This window comes from Cylas formicarius, unplaced genomic scaffold (genome assembly GCF_029955315.1).
Source record: "Cylas formicarius isolate icCylForm1 unplaced genomic scaffold, icCylForm1.1 PGA_scaffold_6__28_contigs__length_40554024, whole genome shotgun sequence".
In the NCBI taxonomy this organism is placed as follows: domain Eukaryota; kingdom Metazoa; phylum Arthropoda; class Insecta; order Coleoptera; family Brentidae; genus Cylas; species Cylas formicarius.
The window spans coordinates 11,467,359-11,489,877 of record NW_026844347.1 but is presented as its reverse complement, the minus strand read 5'-3'; the positions used below and the strand labels follow the sequence as shown (position 1 = coordinate 11,489,877).

General features: G+C 34.3%; 1 protein-coding gene across 1 annotated transcript; it reads left to right on the top strand.

Annotated features, from left to right (window-relative positions):
• The first annotated feature begins 3,176 nt into the window (after positions 1-3,176).
• On the top strand, positions 3,177-16,325 carry LOC132703934 (alanine--glyoxylate aminotransferase-like). The gene is made up of 7 exons (XM_060673491.1): positions 3,177-3,358; positions 5,159-5,351; positions 10,736-10,901; positions 12,933-13,088; positions 13,162-13,260; positions 14,458-14,706; positions 16,131-16,325. Exons 1-7 carry the CDS (start codon positions 3,209-3,211, stop codon positions 16,288-16,290), a joined length of 1,173 nt encoding a protein of 390 aa, XP_060529474.1. The 5' UTR covers positions 3,177-3,208; the 3' UTR covers positions 16,291-16,325.
• The last annotated feature ends 6,194 nt before the right edge of the window (positions 16,326-22,519 follow it).

Sequence of the window (22,519 nt, the reverse complement as noted above, 5' to 3'; positions counted from 1 at the left end):
TTAGTTCTCGAAATTGTTATGTTTAAACTTAAACTTGAATTTTGGAGGTGGGACAAGTGACTGTTTCCAAAATTAAAAGATATGTGACTTTTATGCTGATGAAACACACATTTTTCATGATATTTGCTTAGTAATATTTTTTTCCAAATAAAATCAAATGGCTCAAGAATAGTCAATTAGGAATGGATATAGGCTTATGGATTAGTTAACACTTTCACATCGACATTAGCAAAAATACCTCGAATACAAGTTATTTGCATATCACTATCATAATTAAAAAAAAATAACGGAACGGAACTAATAAAAAGTTATGAAATAATTAGATTATAGGGTGTAACTAGCACTTTCTCTATGTTATGTGAGAAAATGGAATTTAGTCGTATTCACAACCTTGAAAAACGCCCGAATCGAAGTTTTCATCTCGAAATTTTAAGAACAGCTTGATCTAGAGAAAGCTAACTAAACGCATTATTATTTTCAAGAGGATGGTTTTTTGGTGGCTGCGTTGTATTATGGATCACCCTATATAAGTACTGTTGGAGTCATCTCTCTTTTGTGGCTGTAGTAACGTAGCCATTTTAGAATCCATTATCTTATTCAACCGCTTTATATAACATAATGTGATCAATAACCCCAACTGCACCTTTTGTTAGATAATTTCTCGTATCGGATATAATTAAAACTTCTTTACGTAAAAAGATAGCAAAGGTTGCGATGGCTTGTTGGTAGTCCCAAAACATTGCATTCTTTTACATCAATGAGATATTTTGCCGACCCGATGAACCGACTGTTTTCATCTCGTCTAAAACAAAACATCCAATATTGACATTTTGGGTTTGATACAGCTAATCATTTATAAAACAATACGATAACACAGAACCGATTAAACGGCCAAAGCAGCGGCGGAATCACGTAGTATTTTAAATATATCTTTTAACAAAATAAGGTATGAAAGTTTGTACATCCCTTTTGCCAAGCAATACGAAAATGTCAAGGTATAGACCAACATTTCATTTCAAGAAACTGCAAGGCAGATAATATTGTTAAGATGGTAAAAATTGATGCGCCAAGGTATTTTCGTAGAGAATTCTTAATTTTCACATAGGATGGGTCTTGTTGATTGAAAATTTGAGTTGAGTTGTCGGGCACTGGTGGTGAGTGAATATGTAAAAAAAATACAAAAATATTTTTGAAAGTAATTGATCTACGTTGTACGTTGTACGATCAACATTGTCCGATGTACGTAACTCAAATAAAAACACAACAAATGAGCAAGACACCTAAAGCATTAAAAAAATTAACATTTTATAGTAACTGTTATTAAAACATGCGCTTATCTACGTATCATTGAGTGGAGTCAATTTGGAGTAGTCAATTTTAAATTCGAAGGGATTTAATTCTGGGGACCACTTTATCCATCGCTATTAATACGTACGATTTAAAAACGTTTATCATTCATATAATTTTCTAGCAAAGGACCTTACGTAGCTTTTCCTGTCGATAACGAAAATGCAAATATTAGTAAAGCGAAGAATGTAATCCCAAAATTCCTAGGAAAATTTAAACGGTAAACTGGTATTGTCATTCTGTCATTTAATGTTTGTTGTGAAAGTTTTGAATTGCATCCTTTCAAACACTAGCTTCATCCGAAAAGACAAACTTAAGAGTAGACGGCAATATATAGACGCCTTATGAAGTGATAGCAGCCTACTAGATCCATATTTTTTTCTCGTTACGCGATTTAGACTTTATTTGGTTATTTTCAAACGGAAAGAATTTGAACAATTGCGGCCGATAAAAGTTTTTAAATAATAAAAAAAAAATTGTCATTACATAATGTTTTCGTTAAATTTAGTTTACGGGAATGATCGATGCGGTGCATATATATAAAGAGTTTTTTTTTATAATAGTTATACTGTTGTAATCTTTTATTGTATAACTGTTAGATAGTATAGGGACTGTTAATATCAACAAATTGATGCATCTCAGGCGGCTACGACCTTTTCGAACACTTTCTCACATGCTCTACATTTCACACATTAACCTGCATTTAGTAGATATTTTCTCTGATAACTAGGTATATTATGAGAAAGTACTGCCGAGAAAATGCTGTAGCCAAACTATTAAATTGATGTGACGTCCGTTTTGAGTCTTGAAAGCCGCAAATAACAAGCATATGCTCACAGTAAATGTTCCTTTTCACCATTTTTGCATGTTGGCTTTAAAATTGCCTTTATTATAGGCATTGAAAAGGCCTTAAGCCGCGGGCAAGTGCTGCATTTCGAATTGTCCTATACGAAAAATGCATAAACTCAATTTTCACATATTCTGTGAAATTAATCACTTTCAAATCTTGTTTGAGGTAGTGCATGTTGAAAGTAGTAACAGAAATTTTGACGCAATATGTTATATCGTTACATATATCCTTCCAATTCAAAGTTATGCGTCAAATTATAATAATGCATTAAACGAAATAGCAAGTAAAAAAAAGACACTTTCGTAAGTACCAGAAGCTTAAGGTGGCTTGCAACATCAACATCAAAAAATGAATGGAAAGAGAATACCAGCAATGGTAGAGAGACATGCTGGGACAGAAATCCATCAGTCAAATCTACAAGGAAACGTCCTTAATAATTTCTACTGACGGGCCACTGCAGACTTGAGAGGCATCTCCGCACAGTGCTATGCCAATGTGAATGAAGGGAATACCGATAGTCGGTTTCCATTTGGCTGAGCGTAACCAAAACCAGAAGCAATAAACTTGTAGCTTTAAAGAGAGTCTCAATAGATTCTTTTGGTCCCAGTGACGGACAGACCAATTGCTGACAGTCCTAGTTTGAACCTTAATGAGTTGAGCCATCGCGGCGTTTTGATTGATAAGGATGACCTATTTTACTTATGAAGACATGACCGATATGAAAAGGCGGCAACGTCAAATTTGGCTGAAGGTAAACTTTCATAAAAATAAGCGTATATCTTTGGGACACTTCATAGCTATAGCATTAGCTATTCTTGATCTTATCAGTTCTAATTTTTCCCAGAATGTTCCGCATCAATTCTAATTATTAATATGGTCTTTTCAATATGAATATAAAACAACATTCTTACGCCGCCACTGTAAAAGCCTCTATAGATATTTAAAACATTTGTGCATATTGCCGCAGTTAGTACTGGTCAGTCCGATTTGCCCAAGCGATTTAGTTTCAACATGGACGTAGCCCCGCCTCAAGAACTTTTTAACCCTCTGAGGGTTCCGAATAAAATCCTTATGGGACCAGGACCCTCCAATCCTGCTCCAAGGGTCCTTCGGGCTATTGCTCAGCCAGTCATCGGACACATGCATCCAGAGACCTTCCAGGCAAGTTTATAAATAATTAAATAATTAGAACATATCTAATAATTAGTTTGTTCTTCAATTAAATGCCGACAAAAAGATATTCTTATAATAATATTTTTTGTATTGCATATATGCCGGATTGTAAAATACAGGGTAACTCTAATTCGACCCCCACCCCCTAATTCGTGCTGTCTATATTTCCTAGCAAAATTCAGTTTAGAAATTTTTAAAATTTGCGGTAGTTCTGCAGATAACTGTGGCATTATTTAAAAAGACAGCCGAAGGCACACTTAAATTTTTTCAGCCATACGAAGACCTTTTCACGCATGCGCGTCATATTGAAGTTTTAAACCACAAGAGAGTTCGTTTTGTTCTGATTTAATTTGAACGCGTACATTCATTGATAAATAAAGCAATTCTGAACGATTCGAAAACTTGAGATAATGAGTACCATCTTTGTTTCAAAATATATTGGGGCAAACATAAAATTTATAATAAAGATATCTGGCCTATTTTTTATTGAAAATTGTATTTTCTAATAAAATTTACAATATTTGCAGCACTATTCCAGCCATAATTCCTTCAAAACTTGAAATAAGTTTTGGATTTATTTCGACTCACCAAAAAACAGAGGATTGTACCAATTAAATGGAACGTCTTATTCAAATCAAAGTGATATTTTAACTATGTTAGAGAAATCTGACTACAATACTTTATTACATATTTCATTTTTGGCTCCTGTAGAGCACCAAACCCAGCAAAATATTGCGATACCTTTCATCCAACGAAATCTCCAAAAAATATCTTATTTTTATAATTATAAAATAACGCAAGGGAAAAATAAAACCTATATCTCCAATTTTTTAAATATTCAAGGGGGGATTTCTCAAATTATTTTGTGAAAAAGGTTCCCATTAATTAATTAATTAAGATATCTTCTAAGGGAACACAAACGAAGAGGGGGGGGGGTACAACTTTATAAAATTTATTGATAAAAATGTATACCACTGAGTTTAATATAATTTGGATACTTCCCCCAGACAGAGCAACTAAAACTACTACTTTTTCGTCAATTAACCTTTTCTCATATCTTGTTTCCTTTATGGCATATAAAAAAATAAAAACTGTTTTATTACATGTCCACGTTTCTAATTTAAGTAGCCTTATAGGAAATCCACAGGGTTTAAATTCGGGGATAGTGCAGGCCATAACTAAGGTACTTCTCAGCCAATCCAGCGATTTCTGTATCTTAGTGTCAAAATCTCACGAATATCGTTCATATCCAGAAAGGCAGGAAGCGTGTGTAAATGCGGTACACCTCTCGGATAAGTTTTTCTGGTCTGAGGAATCACCTCCTTAAACATTGTTGGGTCTGTTTTAAATACCCTGACAGGAATCTTTTTGCCACATATTATGGCAATAGTAAATTGGAAAATCAAGGTGGGACTATAACTATACAGCAATAATTTCCTAAATCACGACACCCAAATCATTAGTCATTCGAAACTTAGCTGGCAAGAACTCATAACCATTTTCCCAATAAGATTTTCGCAGCAATTATAACTTGTATGGTATTTTTGGGAATCTGGAGAGTTCCATATGAAATATTAGACTGGTGGGTTTGACTTAAAAACATATTAAAAACATACGTTCTGTATTATTAATTTGGTAAATTTACACCAACCTTTTAGAATTACAAATAGTAATTAATCAAAACAAAATAAGTTCTTGAAATTTAGAAATACAATTCCGGTAAAGGAATCGAAATAAAACAGAGAAAGTAAAACTACTGCTTTTTAAAGTATATTTATGATCATCTAGGTAATGGATGAAATTAAGAAAGGCATTCAATACGTCTTTCAAACTAGAAACGAGGTCACACTATGTATTTCTGCGAGCGGACACGGCGGCATGGAAGCGTTAGTCTGCAATTTGATCGAACCCGGTGACAAAATTTTAATCACGGCAAACGGACTTTGGGGAAATAGGATAGCTGACTTGGCTACAAGATACGGTAAGCGTTTAAACATAGCAAACTCCTTCGCAATACCGAATGCCCTTTTCTCCTCCCTATTGCTTATCTATATCACTTGACTAGGCAAAAAATAAATCTGTAAAAAAAATTTACCTAGTGTGATTAGTCCCATAATTTATATATACGAGGTTAGCGCCAAAATTTCCCGGCCTGACATAGATGCAGCTCAAGTATCACGATAAAACTTTGTTTTCTTTTAATTATATATCTTAGTAGGCTGCGAAAAAAATTTGAAGTCTTGCGTTAAATAGTTTTTTTTTATATATAGTTTTTTTTAAACAAGACGTGTCCGAAAAAATGTCGCAAATAACGCAAAATGAGTATAGAGCAGTCATAAAGTTTTTGACAAAAGAAGGGTTTGCACCTAAAATTATTGAAGAAAGGCTGGATGGTATGTACGGCGAATATTCTCCTTTGTATTCTGTAGTGAAAGAATGGGCAAAACGTTTTCGAATGGGGCAGGAGTCCCTTGAAGATGATTCAAGAACTGGTCGACCAGTTTAGATCATAACGGAAGATATTGTTGAGATTGTGGAAATTACTAAGCATTCTGATACAAGTGTTCGTCGAATCCTGCATGATCATTTAGGTATGCATAAGGTTAGTGCAAGATGGGTTCCTAAAAACCATTCAGCTATTCAAGAACAACGCCGTGACGAGTGTGCGCGGTATTTTCTGGAACTCTGTGGGTCGGAACTTAAGCCTGTGATAGAAACTATTGTGACGGGAGATGAAGCTATGGTTCTCTATTATGACCCCCTATCGAAAAAAGAATCAATGGAGTGGCGTCGTAAGGGTGAAGCACCTCCAAGAAAATTCAGAGTCAGCCAGTCAACAAAAAAGGTGATGGCCACGATCTTTTGGGATTGTGAACGAATTCTTTTGATAGATTTTAAAGAAACTAATACCACTGTCAATGGTAAATATTACGCAACATGATTACATAAATTGCGAGACTGCATACGTGTAAAACGTCTAGGGAAAACTGACCAGATGCGTGCGTCTTTTGCACGATAATGCACCTGTTCATACTGGTGGTGTTGCACAAACTGCCATTTTAGAGTGTGGGTTCCAACAGATAGATCATCCTCCCTATAGTCCAGATATGGCTCCCAACAATTATTATTTGTTTGGATATTTGAAAAAGCACTTACGTGGACGGCGGTTTAACGACGAAGTTGAGTTAAAAGAGGCTGTTTTAGCTCATTTTGCAGACAAACCCAAAGAATACATTTTTAAAGGGATTGAGTTGTTAATAAAGATATGTAATAAGTGTATTGAAGTTAAGGGGGATTATATTGAAAAACAATAAAAAATTGTTACTCTACTTTGTTTCTTTTCTATTCAGGACGGGAAATTGTGGCGCTGCCCTCGTACATAAGTTAAATACGTTTCCTGAAACTATTTAACAAAAGAAGTAATTAATTTTTGAAAGAAACAAACTTAGAGACCGAAAAGTTAAGAATTACTTATTCATTAAAATTTTCTATTCTTTTAAGGTTTTTTTATTTATTACCACTATAATCGCTTGCAATAGGTCAGTGCAAAAGGTATTTTTAGAAATATTTTAGAGTCATACAGCAACGCCTGTTACGTTGGCCAGCAGCATCTAAAGGTAATCCGGACCTTAAAATTTCAGATATAATTTCCGTCTTCTTGAAATCGATAGCCGCCCTACGTGTTTAAAACATCCTGTATGATGCATCAGTTTTACAGCTGTAGAGGTCTTACACCAATAAGAAATTATGTCAGTGGCATATTTACGTATACAGGGGAATAATGATAGTTTGCATTATACTCCAAAATAGCTTCCGCTTGGGGTAAAATTGCGCCTAAGTTTGAATTACACAGGTCTACAATAATTTTGAGGTTTGAAAGCTGTATTTTAAAAATGTTATTATATTAATATACATACTTATGACATGAAGATGTTTGTTTCATGTTTGGCATGATTTTTAAATAATTAAATGATTTTTATGAAATTAAACACAACACTGAATGATATGCAAAGCAACAGAGTTACAGCTTTGTAACCTGCTTATGCTCAGTTTAGTTGTATTGGTCATCATGCTACTGTGTTCGCGGCTGTTGACTTCATTGTTGCGTATTTCTAGTATTCTAGAACATTCAAATATGAAAAAAAAAAGGCCTTGAATGCACGATCCACATGGCTTTTGCAATATCTGTGATAGTTATGTCGTAGAAACGCAAAAGCAAACTAACTTCTTTTGTGCGTCGAAGCATTAAGAAGCCGGGAAAAAGGTAGGAAGAAAGCTTTCGTGTTCCTATGGTATGGCGAGAACCTAGGAATTACAGTGATGATTGTTATTTTTGTTCTTGTAATGTTCAAGGATTCAACAGAAAAAATAAGGAACAAATTGTGCATCCCAATCTTGGCAAAGGCTGTATGCGAATTGTTAGCGTCCAGACTTCGTGACAAGCATTTATTGGCTTCTGGCGTCATATCAAGCTTTTATCGGGATCGCGAAAAAGAGTTATGCTACTTTTACTTAGGAAGGACCGCTCGTGTATTGCAACAATATTCCTGTCTTAGTTTCAAAATTAGGAAATGTGCCGTATATAAAAGAAGAATGACACCTGTTTATTGATCAAGTAAGAGTAGTTTGAAAGGCGTTTTATTGCACAATGGTAACGAACTGGCTTCGGTTTCCGTTGAACATTCGTAAGAAACGTAAGGAAATTTAGGATAGAATGGCCCTCTAGAACAAGCCTTACACCTGGAAGTAGAAATGTATTAAGATTTACTGCCACCTCTAAATATCAAACTCTGCTTGATGAAGCAGTTTGTTAAAGCCCTAGACAAAAATGGACAGTGTTGCAAATATTTGTGTGACAAATTTTCAGCCATATATGATGATGATGGTGATGAAGATAAAAGAAGGTATTTATGATATGATTAATGATTAATGTGGAGAAAAACTTAAAATTTAAAGAAGTAATTGATAACTTTCTTGGGAACTCTAAGGATGAAAACTACGAAATTATTGTTCAATATATATTACAACACTTTCGTCGTCTAGGTTGTAATATGAGTTTGAAAGAGCATTTCTTGTTATTATATTTGAACTATTTTCCTCGAAACCCTGGAGCAGTTAACGAAAAACAAGGAGAGAGGTTTCACCATGACATTCAGGAAACAAAACTTCGATACCAAGGTAAATGTTGGATGTTAAAAAGGGATATGCCCTTAAAAACATACAGCCGAATGTCCGAACAACGCAGCAAAAAGACAAAAATTTCCTTGAAAAAAGTCAAAGTAATGTTTTTTTCATGTTTTTTAACTTGGATTTCACTTTTTTACTGAATAAAAAAAGAATTTATTTTAGAAATATCGTTTTTTTTTCTTTAATATTTTCAAAAAACCTTAAATGATATAATTAAATGCATAAATAAAAGATCCGACTAGATAGGTCGTAACAAACGTGATTTGAAATATCCAACGTCGTTAAAGACGCGTGGTGACCATTAAATGTTATTTGCTTGGCCTTGTCGGCTTATAACTTGTTCGTCAATTAGACGCCACCACTCGCTATTTTTGCTTATTATTTTGATGCTTTCAAAGGGAATACTATATGCGTCCACAGGCTAAGCGAGCATTTGCAACATCGTTTTGCTTCAACCACTCCCTGTACCATTGATTGTTCCATATTATCATGCCGTGATATGTGTCCAAATAATATACAATATTAGATGACACCATGCTATGTGTGAGCTTAATTTCATTTAGAACAGACACATTGGTGCGCTTGGTGGTCCATGGTACTCTCAAAAGCCTGAGCCAACGCCACATTTCAAAAGCATCAATTCTTCTATCTTTATAGTACACGTATCCGATGTGTGCCAGTTAATCAGTCCTATATTTGTTTTTATAGATATATTGGGTCCTTTCAGATTTTGGTTAGTTGACTCGTCGCTGGAACAATCTCCATTTCACTGCTTCCGTTATTTTGCAGCCAAGATCCCAGGTAAACCAAAGGTACCACTTCAGAGTTTCTAACAACGGAGGCGTTGGTAATCCCTAATTTGCTCTGTCGGTTATCGTTGGATTGGTAGCGGAGTTTCTGTAGCATGGACGCCAAAATCCCCGGTCTTCAATCCTTTAGATTTTTTTTCTGCGAATATTTGTTTATAAGACACTGGTACAAGCACTTGAAGAACTGTTAAAACAAATAGAACCAATATTCGTAAAAATTAACAGCCCTAAAAATCTTTAAAAAAATATATATTGGATACAGGACATAACACAACCTAAACGTAAACGTAAAGAGATCGAAATCGACAAACGATCATGAGGTACTAAACAGTCATCTTAATTTTGCTATAAAAGAAAAATATTGCAGCGATAGCCTCCTTACGCACCGCACTAGTTAAGTTGTTCAAATTCTTTTTGTAGCAATATAAACAACTTTTACCTTCCAAATTTTATTGAAATGGTTACTTTAGGGTTGGTTCGAGTTATCTTGATATATAAATATTTCTAGATGCAAGGGTGCCAAACTGTTTTTCATAATCAACAAAGCAGAGGTATATAGGCGGGTAGTTTTCGCAAACTTTTTCAATAAGAACGCGAACATTTAATATTTGAAAATCCTGTTCCTGGGCTATCTAACCGGTGGCAAACTGTGCTAGTCTTATATCGGATGACATACGGCATGATTTTGCGGCTATGTAATATTAGTCTATAGTTGTTATATCTGCTGATAGCAACTTTCTCATGAGGAGGTATAATGCCTGAGTTAGACCAGTCTTTTAGCCACTGCGCAGTTTTTTATACTGCCACAGTATTTGTGTTGTGCACTGATGATCTCCAGCGTGATTCAATAAGGATATATTTTATTTGGTTCTTATGTAATCCATCCTTTGAAGGCTAGGTATAAAACCTTCTTTTATGGTGTTTGTGCGTTGTATTAATTATTATAAATTTATTATCAATGCAAAACTGCGCTAGCCTTTCTACTCTCTCATTACGTACTCCAAGTCGAAATTTATTTACTACCGTACGAATGTGGTCACGGTTAACAGTAGATCCGACCTCAGCCTTAGTCGGAAATTCTTCGTTACATTTGCCCAAAGTCATTTTATAACTAAAATCACCATCTAAACTGCTTCTGATACAACTTCTAATGCTAATTTGTCAAAGAAATCTTCCACACGCTAACACGATGATTGGCGAAACGTCAGCAATTTCGATTGAGCAAAAACCGATGCAGGAGGAATCCAGAAGTTTTGTAAAAACTTCTAATGCTGATTAATTGTTAGTTTAATTAACAAATAACTAATTATTTGTTATTCGGTCCAAAAATTCATTGTTAAAATGTATTCATAAGCTTGGTATATTTCAGGTGGAGTCGTTAAAAAATTAACATCGAAATTGTCGCGCAATTTCAGTTTGGGCGAGATCGAACATGCGATTGAGAGTTTTAGACCGAAAGTTCTGTTTACAATTCAGGGAGAAAGTACGACAGGAGTTTATCAGCCGTTAGAAGGCATTGGCGATATTTGCAAAAGGTAATGTAAAACAATAATACTATAATATATATATAATGGCGTCCTAACTGTTCGATTTCATGATTTTGAATGTAGTAATAAATCTGTTTTGTTCGACTTCTTTGATATATATATATATATATATATATATATATATATATATATATATATATATATATATATATATATATATATATATATATATATATATATATATATATATGATGACACTATATTCCGTAATATCATCCGTTCGCTTGTTGAACTCCGACTGGAATCCTGCAGACGTTTCCCCAAAATCCCACTGTGTGTTCGAAGTGTTTTCGGAGCGCGAGCATTGAAGATGCCAAGTGAGATTTTGGCGAAACGTCTGCAGGATTCCAGTCGGAGTTCAACAAGCGAACGGATGATATCCCGGAATATAGTGTCATCACATTTTTCCATCCGTGAATCAATACGTGAAAAATATATATATATATATATATATATATATATATATATATATATATATATATATATATATATATATATATATATATATATATATATATATATACTGTCAAAATCATGAAATGGAACAGTTAGTCTCAATCTCGTTTTGAACTTGTCAAACAGAGATTTGTTCCATAAAATTTCGAATGAAATAAAGTTAGCCCTGTGGCATTGTACTACTCACCAGTGCAGAGTTTTGCAGTATATCTATTATCACAGTGTTTTGCTTTATTCCTTATGGAATATTTCAGCGTCTGACTGGAAAAAGTCAATCATATTTCTTATGAATCGAGAACTGCCTAGAATTGTTATCATTTTATCTTCTATATTTCGTTCTGGACAAACACCGGTATATTGGAACTTGTGACAACTATTCTGAAATAAAAAAGAGTCACATGAGTCTGGCGATTGAAACGGTTAAGAGCTCCTACTCTGTTTTATCGAATTTCATGTTTCTTATTCGACTGAATCTCCAGGGATGTTTATAAAGCAGAACAAAGCTATTCGCATTTTAGCGAACGCTGGTACAAAAGATGTCCGTTGTCCTGTTTTTAAAAGCCTCTGTATTAAATTCAATGTTTACCTCTGGGCCAGTTTGATAAATATTCACAAAAACAAATTTCCTCTACCGACTAATACAAATGATCAAGATTATAATATAAGCCAAGGACATCATCTTACGACTCGCTGTTTCAGTCAGAAATTTACTGCCCGAGCTTCTCTACAACAAGCTTTTCCTGGAAAGTCAACGAAATAAAACGTTTCTGACCCAAAATGAATTTTATTTAGCTGACCGAGATTTGGACGTTGGCCCGGTCCTATCTAAATTATTTTATTGTAGATTATTTTAATGTAGGATAAAGAATAAACTAAATTAACTGTGAAACCCACTGTATTTTTTTTACTTCTTCATATGTGATCGAGTTGGGTACAGTTAACTATGAAGTTGTCCACTAGTGGTTGCCAAATCATATTCATCACGTTTTTATTGCTAAAAATTTTGTTCCTGTTTGCTACGAAGGAGCTTAATTGAAATTACGCCTCATTATCTTGACTCGATGTGTCGTGTGTGTTTTCATATTCATAACCTTTGACTAATCGTCTGATCTTTTCTGACGTACCCTTCATATTGTGTCTCGTCAACTAAGAATACCATTGAGTCTATTGTACAACCGGACCATTCTGGAGAAAAACTGCTTTATCGCTATTCAATTCAGATTTGAAAACATTTTCTCCGACACTTAAAGAAAAGTAAGTGAATTTTGTAAAACCTAATTACCTGAATTCAATATGTTTTTTGTCCCGTATCTATGGGTTGGCTCTATAACAACAGATTGTGTTAAACGTCTTCAAAAATTAACGATTTTGGGAAATCTGAGGGCTCAGCATCCATAGTGCCCTAGTGAAAAAAATATTTTTCTAAATAGTCTTCAGGTTGGTAGAAGGAAGGGTGGGTAGAGAATTAAAGGATTGGATATCCAGGTCGTTTCAAGTAAAGCAGAGAAGAAATTTGTTCGCTTAAGATACAATAGAGCTGAACCTGCACTTTCAACTTTTCAGATACCAATGCTTATTCGCTGTAGATACTGTAGCATCGCTTGGTGCAGTTCCAGTCTTCGTCGATAGATGGAAGATTGACGCTATTTATTCTGGCTCGCAAAAAATCTTAGGAGCTCCTCCCGGTCTGGCCCCTGTCTCGTTTAGTTCCGCAGCTGTGTAAGTAATTTAAATAATGAATACTTACAATGACTGTGAAAGCCCTATATTTTTAAATTAAGTATCGTTACAGATCGAAAATACTACACCGCAAAACTATCGTGCCAGTCTACTATTGGGATATAATTCTCCTGGCTCAACAGTGGGATTGCTTTCCAGGCAAATCCAGAATGTAAGTATCTAAATAGCAGAAGAAACTTTATTCATTTACAAAATCTTCTTTTGGTAAATCTTTCTCTAATCAGATATAGTAGCTATTAGACATAATCGAGATAAATAAATGTTTTATCTATCAAATATGTTTTATGAACGTTCCCGATTGGTGGCAACCAGCAAGCGTTCTTTAAGTTTGGCGAGTTTAGAAAAGTAAGCGTTTTACATTTAACTAGGAGCTTCAGTTTCATGGAAATCGTTGGATTTCTATTATTGTTTCACAGGCAGTATTTATAATAGAAATATTCTATATTGCCGACAACGTATGATAATGCAACGTCTCCAGATGTCGCCAAACTACTTTAAAAAATATGTAATTAAAACACATTATATTAATTATTACAAAATGTACACCACACAGTAAAAAAATTAAATAATAATTAAATTTAAAAGTATACAAATAATAAGAATTCAACCGTTCATTAAAAGTGTAAACAATGTCCCCTCTGCATATGGTCAAAATATTTTTTATCACCAACATAACAAAATATAGTGATGGAACTCCTAGTATTATAAGTTTACCAAAAAATGGTACATCGAAAGCACTCGGACGAAACCCCAAGATACTTTCGTTTTTGTAATTTAAAAATATCTGATTACCCCAAAAGGAAATTCGATAGCTTATAATGAATTGGACCTGAGCATGGCAAAAATAAGCTTAGGTTAGGGTCTCCCGGGAATTTTATATGAACCGTAATTGTAATTTTTTTCCTATCAACTTGAAGCAGCAAAGGAGTTTTAAAAAAGACCAAACTGATCCAGAACTATATGTGTTTTTATTCATTTCGTGGAAATCAAATGCCATGTAACAAATTCCTAGTAAAATATAATATGGATTTATTTTATTTCTCAATTTCTTATATGAGCACAATCGGTCAACACAAAAGTTATATGTGCGGCAAGTTTGGAAAAGAATAATTATTTTCATCGGATCAAAATTTTACTTTTCTCCTGTATTTTTTTCAATAACTGATTTATATATAGGCCGATATTAGTTCAAACCAACATAATACAATCTTAAAGAAGAATAGCCAATATTCCCATATAAGGGAGTTATTTCAAATTTCAACCAATACGGTCTTTCTGGACAGCATTTTGCAGTATTTACGACCTCCACATTATATTAATCTATTAATTATTAATCTTTAATTTTTAGATATCATCATACGGTATCCTCCAATCTGCTATGTGCCTTTAGAGAGGGCTTGGCAATTATTGCTCAGGAAGGGATAGAGAATGTGATCGCGAGGCATCAGCGATGCGCGAGTCAACTCTATAGAGGCCTGGAGAAGTTGAAACTCGAATTCTTTGTTGAAGAGGAACACGACAGACTTCCATCAGTTACAACCCTTAAAGTTCCAACCGACGTGGACTGGAACACGGTTCTTGATTATATAATGGAAAAGTAAATATCTGTATCTATATTTATTTATTTATTTTATTTATTTATTACCCGGTTGAGGATATATAATAGAACCCACATACTTGTGTAGTCTAATAATAATTGGCTATTGCTGAAAAACAATAATATTTATGATTTTTTATATACGAGATTATATAAATATTATTTTTTTTATTTTGAAAGGAAATTTAACGTACAACGCATACATTAGATATTATCTTGTTCTGAACTATCCGTTTTTTTATCTTAAAAGATAACATTTTCAAAAGCTTTTTTTTACTCTCCACTCTTAAATATTCAATTAAGTCATCAAGTTCATTACCCACGTTCTCAAGCCCTTTCGGATATTTCCGCTACATAAGTCACGGGTTTAGGAACGACCGGATTTTTTTACTCATGGTATTTTAAAGATTGTCTGACGGTCATATCACACGCCACTGTATTTGTCCTATTTTTCAAAAATATACCGAAATATTACTGATTTAACAAACTGGTTGCACAGCCAATTATATCTCTGAATTTTATGAACCGAGAAAATTCAGAACTAGTAATGTTTTACACATACGGTATATTTGGCTGTGCAACGAGTTTGTCAAAGTCGGCGAAATTTCTAGTGGCTAATACTATTTCGTTTAAGATTTAGTCTGGTCTCCATTCAATGACCTATTGATCAATACAGTTGACTTTATCAAAAGCCTTGCGAAAGTCAGCGTTTATGACCTCACTTCTGGGTCTCCTGCTTTTTTTAATCAGTACGTTAGTGACATGGCAGAGAATAATTTAGCTAGTTTGAGTACGGAAAAGAGCATCGAGTAACCACTTGTATTAGTCAAATTCTAAACATTTAAAAAATGAAATTAAGTTGTTTGTGGAGCTATGGCTTTGCCACAGTTCTAAATTGAAAATCCTTTTTTAAATCAGCAAATCTTCAGTGTCCATAGCCAGTGGAACCCCGCAAATCACAGAAAACTACTATTCATTTTGATTAGATATCTTTTGTAATTAATTAACTCTGCTCCACGAATAAAGTCCGACCCCTGGCCTCCCATTTTATTGTTTAAAATACAAGAAGTCTCCACAAAAACTTACCGAAAATCAAAAGGCTTACCCATTATACTCGATAAGCCTATTATTGCTGTTTTTTGACAATTGTCACAGAACAACATACACACTTTTACCTTTGCAACTAGCAGGCCACACACAATACACTCAACATTAGAGGTATATATCAGGTATTATTAGTTCAAAAATTGAATGTTAAAATTAAGTATTAATTTAGATATTTATGGTTAAAAGTAGTATACCAACAAATATTCTAAACCACAATTTGTTCTTTCTTGCTAAAATAAATAAATATGAGACCCTATTTCAATTTATAGTAGTGTAAGGATTTTTCAGTTACTTTCTAATAGTTAAATTCTGCCTAGATACCAGCTGGAGGTTGGCGGTGGTTTAGGACCAACCGTTGGCCAGGTGTTCAGGATTGGTCTAATGGGCTACAATGCCACTCCAGAAAAGGTGGAATTTGTGTTGTCTGCTCTGCGAGAAGCATTGGCATATGCAAGAACGAAACCATCGAAATTGTAAATGGTGACAACTGTTGAAAATAAATAAATTTTGCAACAAACATTTTTGTACTAGTTTCTTTGATGGCAATTGAAAAATTACATTGGTAGCAGTTTTGGAGGCTTAACAAAATTATTATTGGTAGCAGGAAAATTAATTTTTAGGAATTATCTGAATGCAAGTTAATTTCTTTGAATTTTATGAGCTTCATTTGGATGTGACTAATAATAATAATAATAATAATTATTATTATTATTATTATTATTATTATTCCTATAATGATTTCGGTTGGAGGGATAATGACGGAAAAGCTTAAAAAGCAGCACGTATGCAACAAGCAGTCAACTTACAAATTTGCCATATTATGTGCCAGTGTCTAAGTACGCCGTAGACTCAAGCAAAGCTTCTCCTACGGGGTTAATCAAGCTTGTACAAACAGAGATAAAACTACGATAGAATAGCATAGAATAGAATAGAACTTTATTAACCATTCATATAAGTCACAAGAATAACCAATGGTACGTTAAGAGTATGGCAATTACAATGGTTATCGCAGTGGAAAAACATATAAAATAAACAATACTAAAGTACACACAGATTGCACTAGTTCAAGATAATAGATAAGATGTAAATAATACATAAAGTGGAAAGTAAACATATAGATAACAAAGTCACAAATTATTAAATATTCGTATGCTTAAGCAGCTCAAAATATTCATCGGTGCCATAAAAGGGATTCTCTAATAAGAAAATTTTCATTTTCTGCTTGAATTGTCTGGTTGGTAGCTTTTTAAGGCTGCTCGGCAGAACATTGTATAATTTAACATTCATTTTATTAGTTTGCGAGGACGTCAGTCTGGAGTACGGTAGGGCGATCGAATCAGCTTGCCTGGTGTTATACCCATGTCTACTAGTTAGTGTGCGATAAGAATCAGCAATATCATGAATGTATAAAACAGATTTGTAGATGTAGGTAGAGGGCAGCGTCATAATCTCCATATCCGCGAAGATGGGTCTGCAGTGTTCACGCGGACCAGCGCCGCTAAGTAGCCGTATTGCCTTCTTTTGCAAACGAAAGGCTTTTTCCGAGTACTTTACCCCACCCCACAACACAACACCGTAAGACAACACACTGTGCAGCAGACCGAACTAGGCTGTTTTTAGGGCCAACCTTGTTAGACAGTAGCTGAGATGCCGTAACAGGAACAAACGCCGGGACAATGTGGCGCAGACCTCGTCGATTTGGCCGGTCTATGACACAGTTCTGTCAATAACAAATCCCATTAGAGCAATATTGTCTTGATGAAGAAAGTCTACTTTGCTACAAGAGAAAGTAGGTTCTTGAGTTTTTTGTTGGTTAAGGACTAGATTGTTTGCAGAGAACCACTGCTGAAGGACCCTCGCAGTCTCATCAAGGTTTTCAGTAAGCATTTTATGATTCCTAGCCTTTGAGAGAACAGCAGTGTCATCTGCGAACAGGGTCACGTTTGCATTGAGTATGGACAGCGGCAGATCATTTATGTAAATAATGAAGAGCAGTACCGAGCCCTGAGGAACGCCGGAGACTACTGGGAGAACGCGCACTTGACACGCCGCCACTCTCAACGTACTGAAACCTGCTGTCTAGATATGACTCTATTAATTGTAGATGGATACCCCTGACGCCGTAAAACTCTAATTTATTCAATAATACGACGTGGCCAACACAGTCAAAAGCCTTTGTAAGATCATACAACAGGGCCTTCGAAATCTCACCATCATCATACCCCTGGACTACCCTGCTCACAAAGTCTATGAGCGCATGGTTTGTGGATTTCTTTTCACGAAACCCGAACTGAGAGTCGCTCAGAAGTTTCTGGTTTTCAAAAAATCGTGAAAGGCGGGTTTTAAGGCTTTTTCGATGACTTTACCTAAGATACTACAACCTTGTTTTTATTTGTGGAGAATCTTAACGTGTACTTAACGCAACAAATTGATGCAACTAGAAAAAGTAAAAGTCGCAGCTTAAACTTGCAACAACTTGTTGCGTTGTGAAAATTGAGTTATATATAGTAAGTGAGCTATATATAGCAAGTGAATTAGCACTAACTATTTCTTTCAGAACCGCAAAAGGTTTTTACTTTTAACAAAATCACCTCGCTCAACAGTTCACCATTTTCAAAATAGCATTATTTGACAAGTCACAGTTTCATTCATTCATTCCCCAGTCGTATGGAATAATATGGCCAGTTTTAACCTATGGCCGTGATTTTCTCTGCATTAGCTACGAAAAGTTTATAATGCTCGTCTGTTATTACCTAAGATATAATCAAATTATATATTGTTAAATGAGTAACCAAAGTTCGTTAGATTTTTTTTCGTCACAGAGATTTTAACTAACTGATCCGAGAGCTAAGCGATTAGGTCAAGTGTGGGTTAATGTCGATGAAAGTGCCTTCTATTTGTTAACTATTTTTTTACACTGTTACATTGTTCATGGTATAATGTATCATAAGTGTTGATTGGGAAACGACGTGGCGCGAAATCTGGGATGGATACACGCTAAAATTACATCCGCTGAGTTGTAAATCTGACAGCTATAAAGATTAATGTAGATTAATTTGCAACCAGTTTATCTTGGTTATTTTCAAATCTAATAACCATCAAAGACTTTTGTTCCATGGTTATTATTAATTGAAAGTGGCAGTATGGTTTTTCAGCTTCAGCTTCAGAAAAGCCTCAAATGTTAGTGTCTATACCTATAAAAGGTTTTCTTCCTTTAAGGTTAAGGTGTACTATGACTTTGTGTGTATTGGTCTTACGATTGCTAACATAAGTTTCTGGAAAAGTTACATAATTAAAATAAAAGATCACAATGTGACACAAGGATCCCGAAATCTCATCTGCAGAGAATTTTATTAATTTTTTTTCGAATTCCGACTCAAATTTTGCGGATAATTCATGTAGCATACTCTATATCGATCGATGTCTTAGTCTTTATGAGCAAAACAAATACATGTGTACGAAATTATTTAATAAGGTATTGTAAATGTCTACCAGTAACTTTTTAACAATATGCTGATAGCTTTAAAACCCACCCAATTTGCCTTATTTCGTACCTAATCCTAAATTTGAAATCATCTAAATTTTGTGGTTTTTCCTTATAAGCTCTAGATTTTGAACATCCTCAGAGGAAAAAATCCAGGCGAGTAACATATGGAGATCTTGCATGCCATTCAATTGATGATACCCTTCTACCAATCTTCAGTCCGGGAATTACCGTATTTAAATATTCGCTCACTTTTCGAGCACCTTCCTGTGGAAACCAAATCTGCGAGTGCAGGATTTGAGTCATTAGTCCTGGCCAGTTTATTTTTATACCTTACAGTTTAAGGAAGAAGAATTTTTTGATCTCTCATTAACACCATACCCAAATGAACGTCAAAAGTATATTTTAGTTCCTAGCAGTGACCGAGCGCGGCGCTGTCTATGATCAGGCATCCGTTCGCGTCTAGAGAGTCACACATCTTGGCATCATTGTTGTAGGGTAAAATATATACAAAATCTGTTTTACTCAAAAAGTAGTTCGCGTTCGAAGCGTCAGTAGTAACTAATATTATTCTTTGATTTCGATTTTCGTGATAGGAAAAGGAGGTGGCCTGTCGGTGAATTTGGATTCAGCATTTTTACGGACGGTGCCTTGGTAGAGATTAAATCATGCAAATGAATGATTTTTTTGGATGGTTTTGGTTGATTTCGATTAGTTAGTTAGGTTCAATAGCTAATTAGCAGGACTAACTGACTCACGAATGACCCATGACCAATGATTATTGACCAATGACCAATGACCAATGCAAAATGATTTATGGCGAATAACAAACGACGAATGACGCATGACCACTGACCAATGACGAATAATGAATGACGAATAACGAATGATCAATGACGAATGACCAATGACGAATGACGAATGATGATTGACCAAAACTAGTCACAACTGACAAATGACCAATGATCAATAACGCATGACCAGTGAACAATGACGCATAACAAATGAGCAATGATGAATTACACATGACCAAAGACGCATGGCAAATGACGAATGACCAATGACCAATGACCATTGACGAGTTACGAATGACGAACTAACCAATGACGAATGAGAAATGACTAATGACACATTACGCATGACCTATGACGTATGCTGAATGACCAATGACCAAGACCAATGGCGAGTTTTCAATTATGGTCGTTATTTTCTTTGCAAATAATAAAATTTAAATGTCATTATTTAAGTCATAACTGTAGTATTAAAAAATAATTACGCCAATCTATTATTACCGAAGACAAAATTAAATTGTATATTTTTTAACTAACTGACCCGAGAGCTACTCGATGATGGACGAACGACAAATGGCGAATGAGCAATGACCAATGAACAATGACAAACGGCAAATGACCAATGACAACTGACGAATGACCAATGACACAAGATGAATGACGAATGATGAATGACCAATGACCAATGACGAATGACCAACGACCTATGTCAAATGAGCCATGGCAAGAAATTAAAGCGAACGCTTTTGAGCAGATTCAACTAACATTTTTTCCAGAATTAACTTAGGTATTTTACAATTTATATTAGCATGGCGACTTCGAAGTCATTCATAAAAGTTAACAGTCAAAGTCAACTTGGATCGGTTAAAAGGGGGCTCGATCGTTTAAACTCGCTCAGGGACGGTTCGTGGTCGGAGATAACACGTTTGGTCCTCTCAGTAACGTGAGGTAAAAGTCGTTGTGAACCCACGCAGCAGTCGTAGTTATTACACAAGATAGTATAGTTTAGATATTGCACTATAGCACTTAATGTTTTGATGTTTTTTTTTGGTGTTTGTACGAACTGTCTTACCCTCCCGTTCCCGATTCTGCTTATGTGAGCAAATACAATTTCTTTTTTTTTTTTGCTATTAGACTATATCATTTTGTTATAAAAAGTCAAGATTTAAATAAATTAAAGCAGTAAAATATAGTTTTGCGTTTAACAAAACAGCGCAATAATCAAAAAAAGTAAATAAAAGTAAAAATAAATAAATAAATAATTAAAATTTCTTTCGCTATTAAATTATTTGTTTTCCGACATGAAGTCAAAATTTAAAAAAATAAAAGGTTATAAATATTGTGGTATATCGTAAAAATTTCCGTTTTCTTATCAGTTACAGCAATAAAACAATTTTGCCTCCATTTCCTTTAAAATGTCAGGATTAAAAAAAGAAAAACTATATAATAAATAAATATAATGGTATCAAAAATTTCTGAAGAAAAATATTAGACGGATTAATGTTTTAATTGCGTGTTATGACTTATGTCTATTTATTTTGCTTTATCTTGCTTCACTGACACTGAAATCATCAGAATAAAATAATTTACATAAATTAAGCAATATACGAATCCGTTTGGAAACGCAACCAAGGTCGTGATTTTTTTGATTTTAGTCTTGAATTCTCCAAAAGGTCAAGCTTTTTACTATTTAGGTACCCAGGTAAAATATTTACAATTTTATGAGTAGGAAAAGCAGATTTTGTCTCTGTAACATCAGTATCCCTGTACTTTTTCACCAACCTAAGGTCTTCGTGATGGAGATCTTCCTACCAGACAGTACAGACAGCACATTACAATTTTCACAGTTTAAAGAATATATTTCTCATCTAAAGAATAATATACCTGGTCCTTAAATTAAAAATTTGTCTAATCGTCATGAATTCATTATTGAATTCTTCCTTTGAAAGATAAATGTTAATAAGCCTATGGAAAAAAGAATTAAAAGAAGCAAATTTATGATGTGGATTATTGACTATAAAATATTTTCCCTCAAAATTTTTCATAAAAATTTCACTTAAAAAAAAAGGTGACAGGGTAAATCCACTTAGTGATTTTCAACAACACACAAATGTGAAAGAGAAAAAAGTATAAATTAATAGGAAAAGTGAAAAAGTACAAGGAATATACCAGTGAAGATAAAAAAAAGCCTCCAAAATAAAAAACAGAGATTTCGGAAAGGCAGAACTATGAGGAAAATAATCTCGAAATAAATGAATACATTTTGTAAATGTATTTGACTAGTCATTCAGATTTTTCGTCTCATTTTCCGCGCCCTCAATAATCAACGTTTTTGTAAGTAACATATTATACAGAGTTTACAAAATTCGCAATACATTTGGTTCGGGATTAGGTTTTTTTCAACACCTTCTATAATGAAATTGTTTCTTAA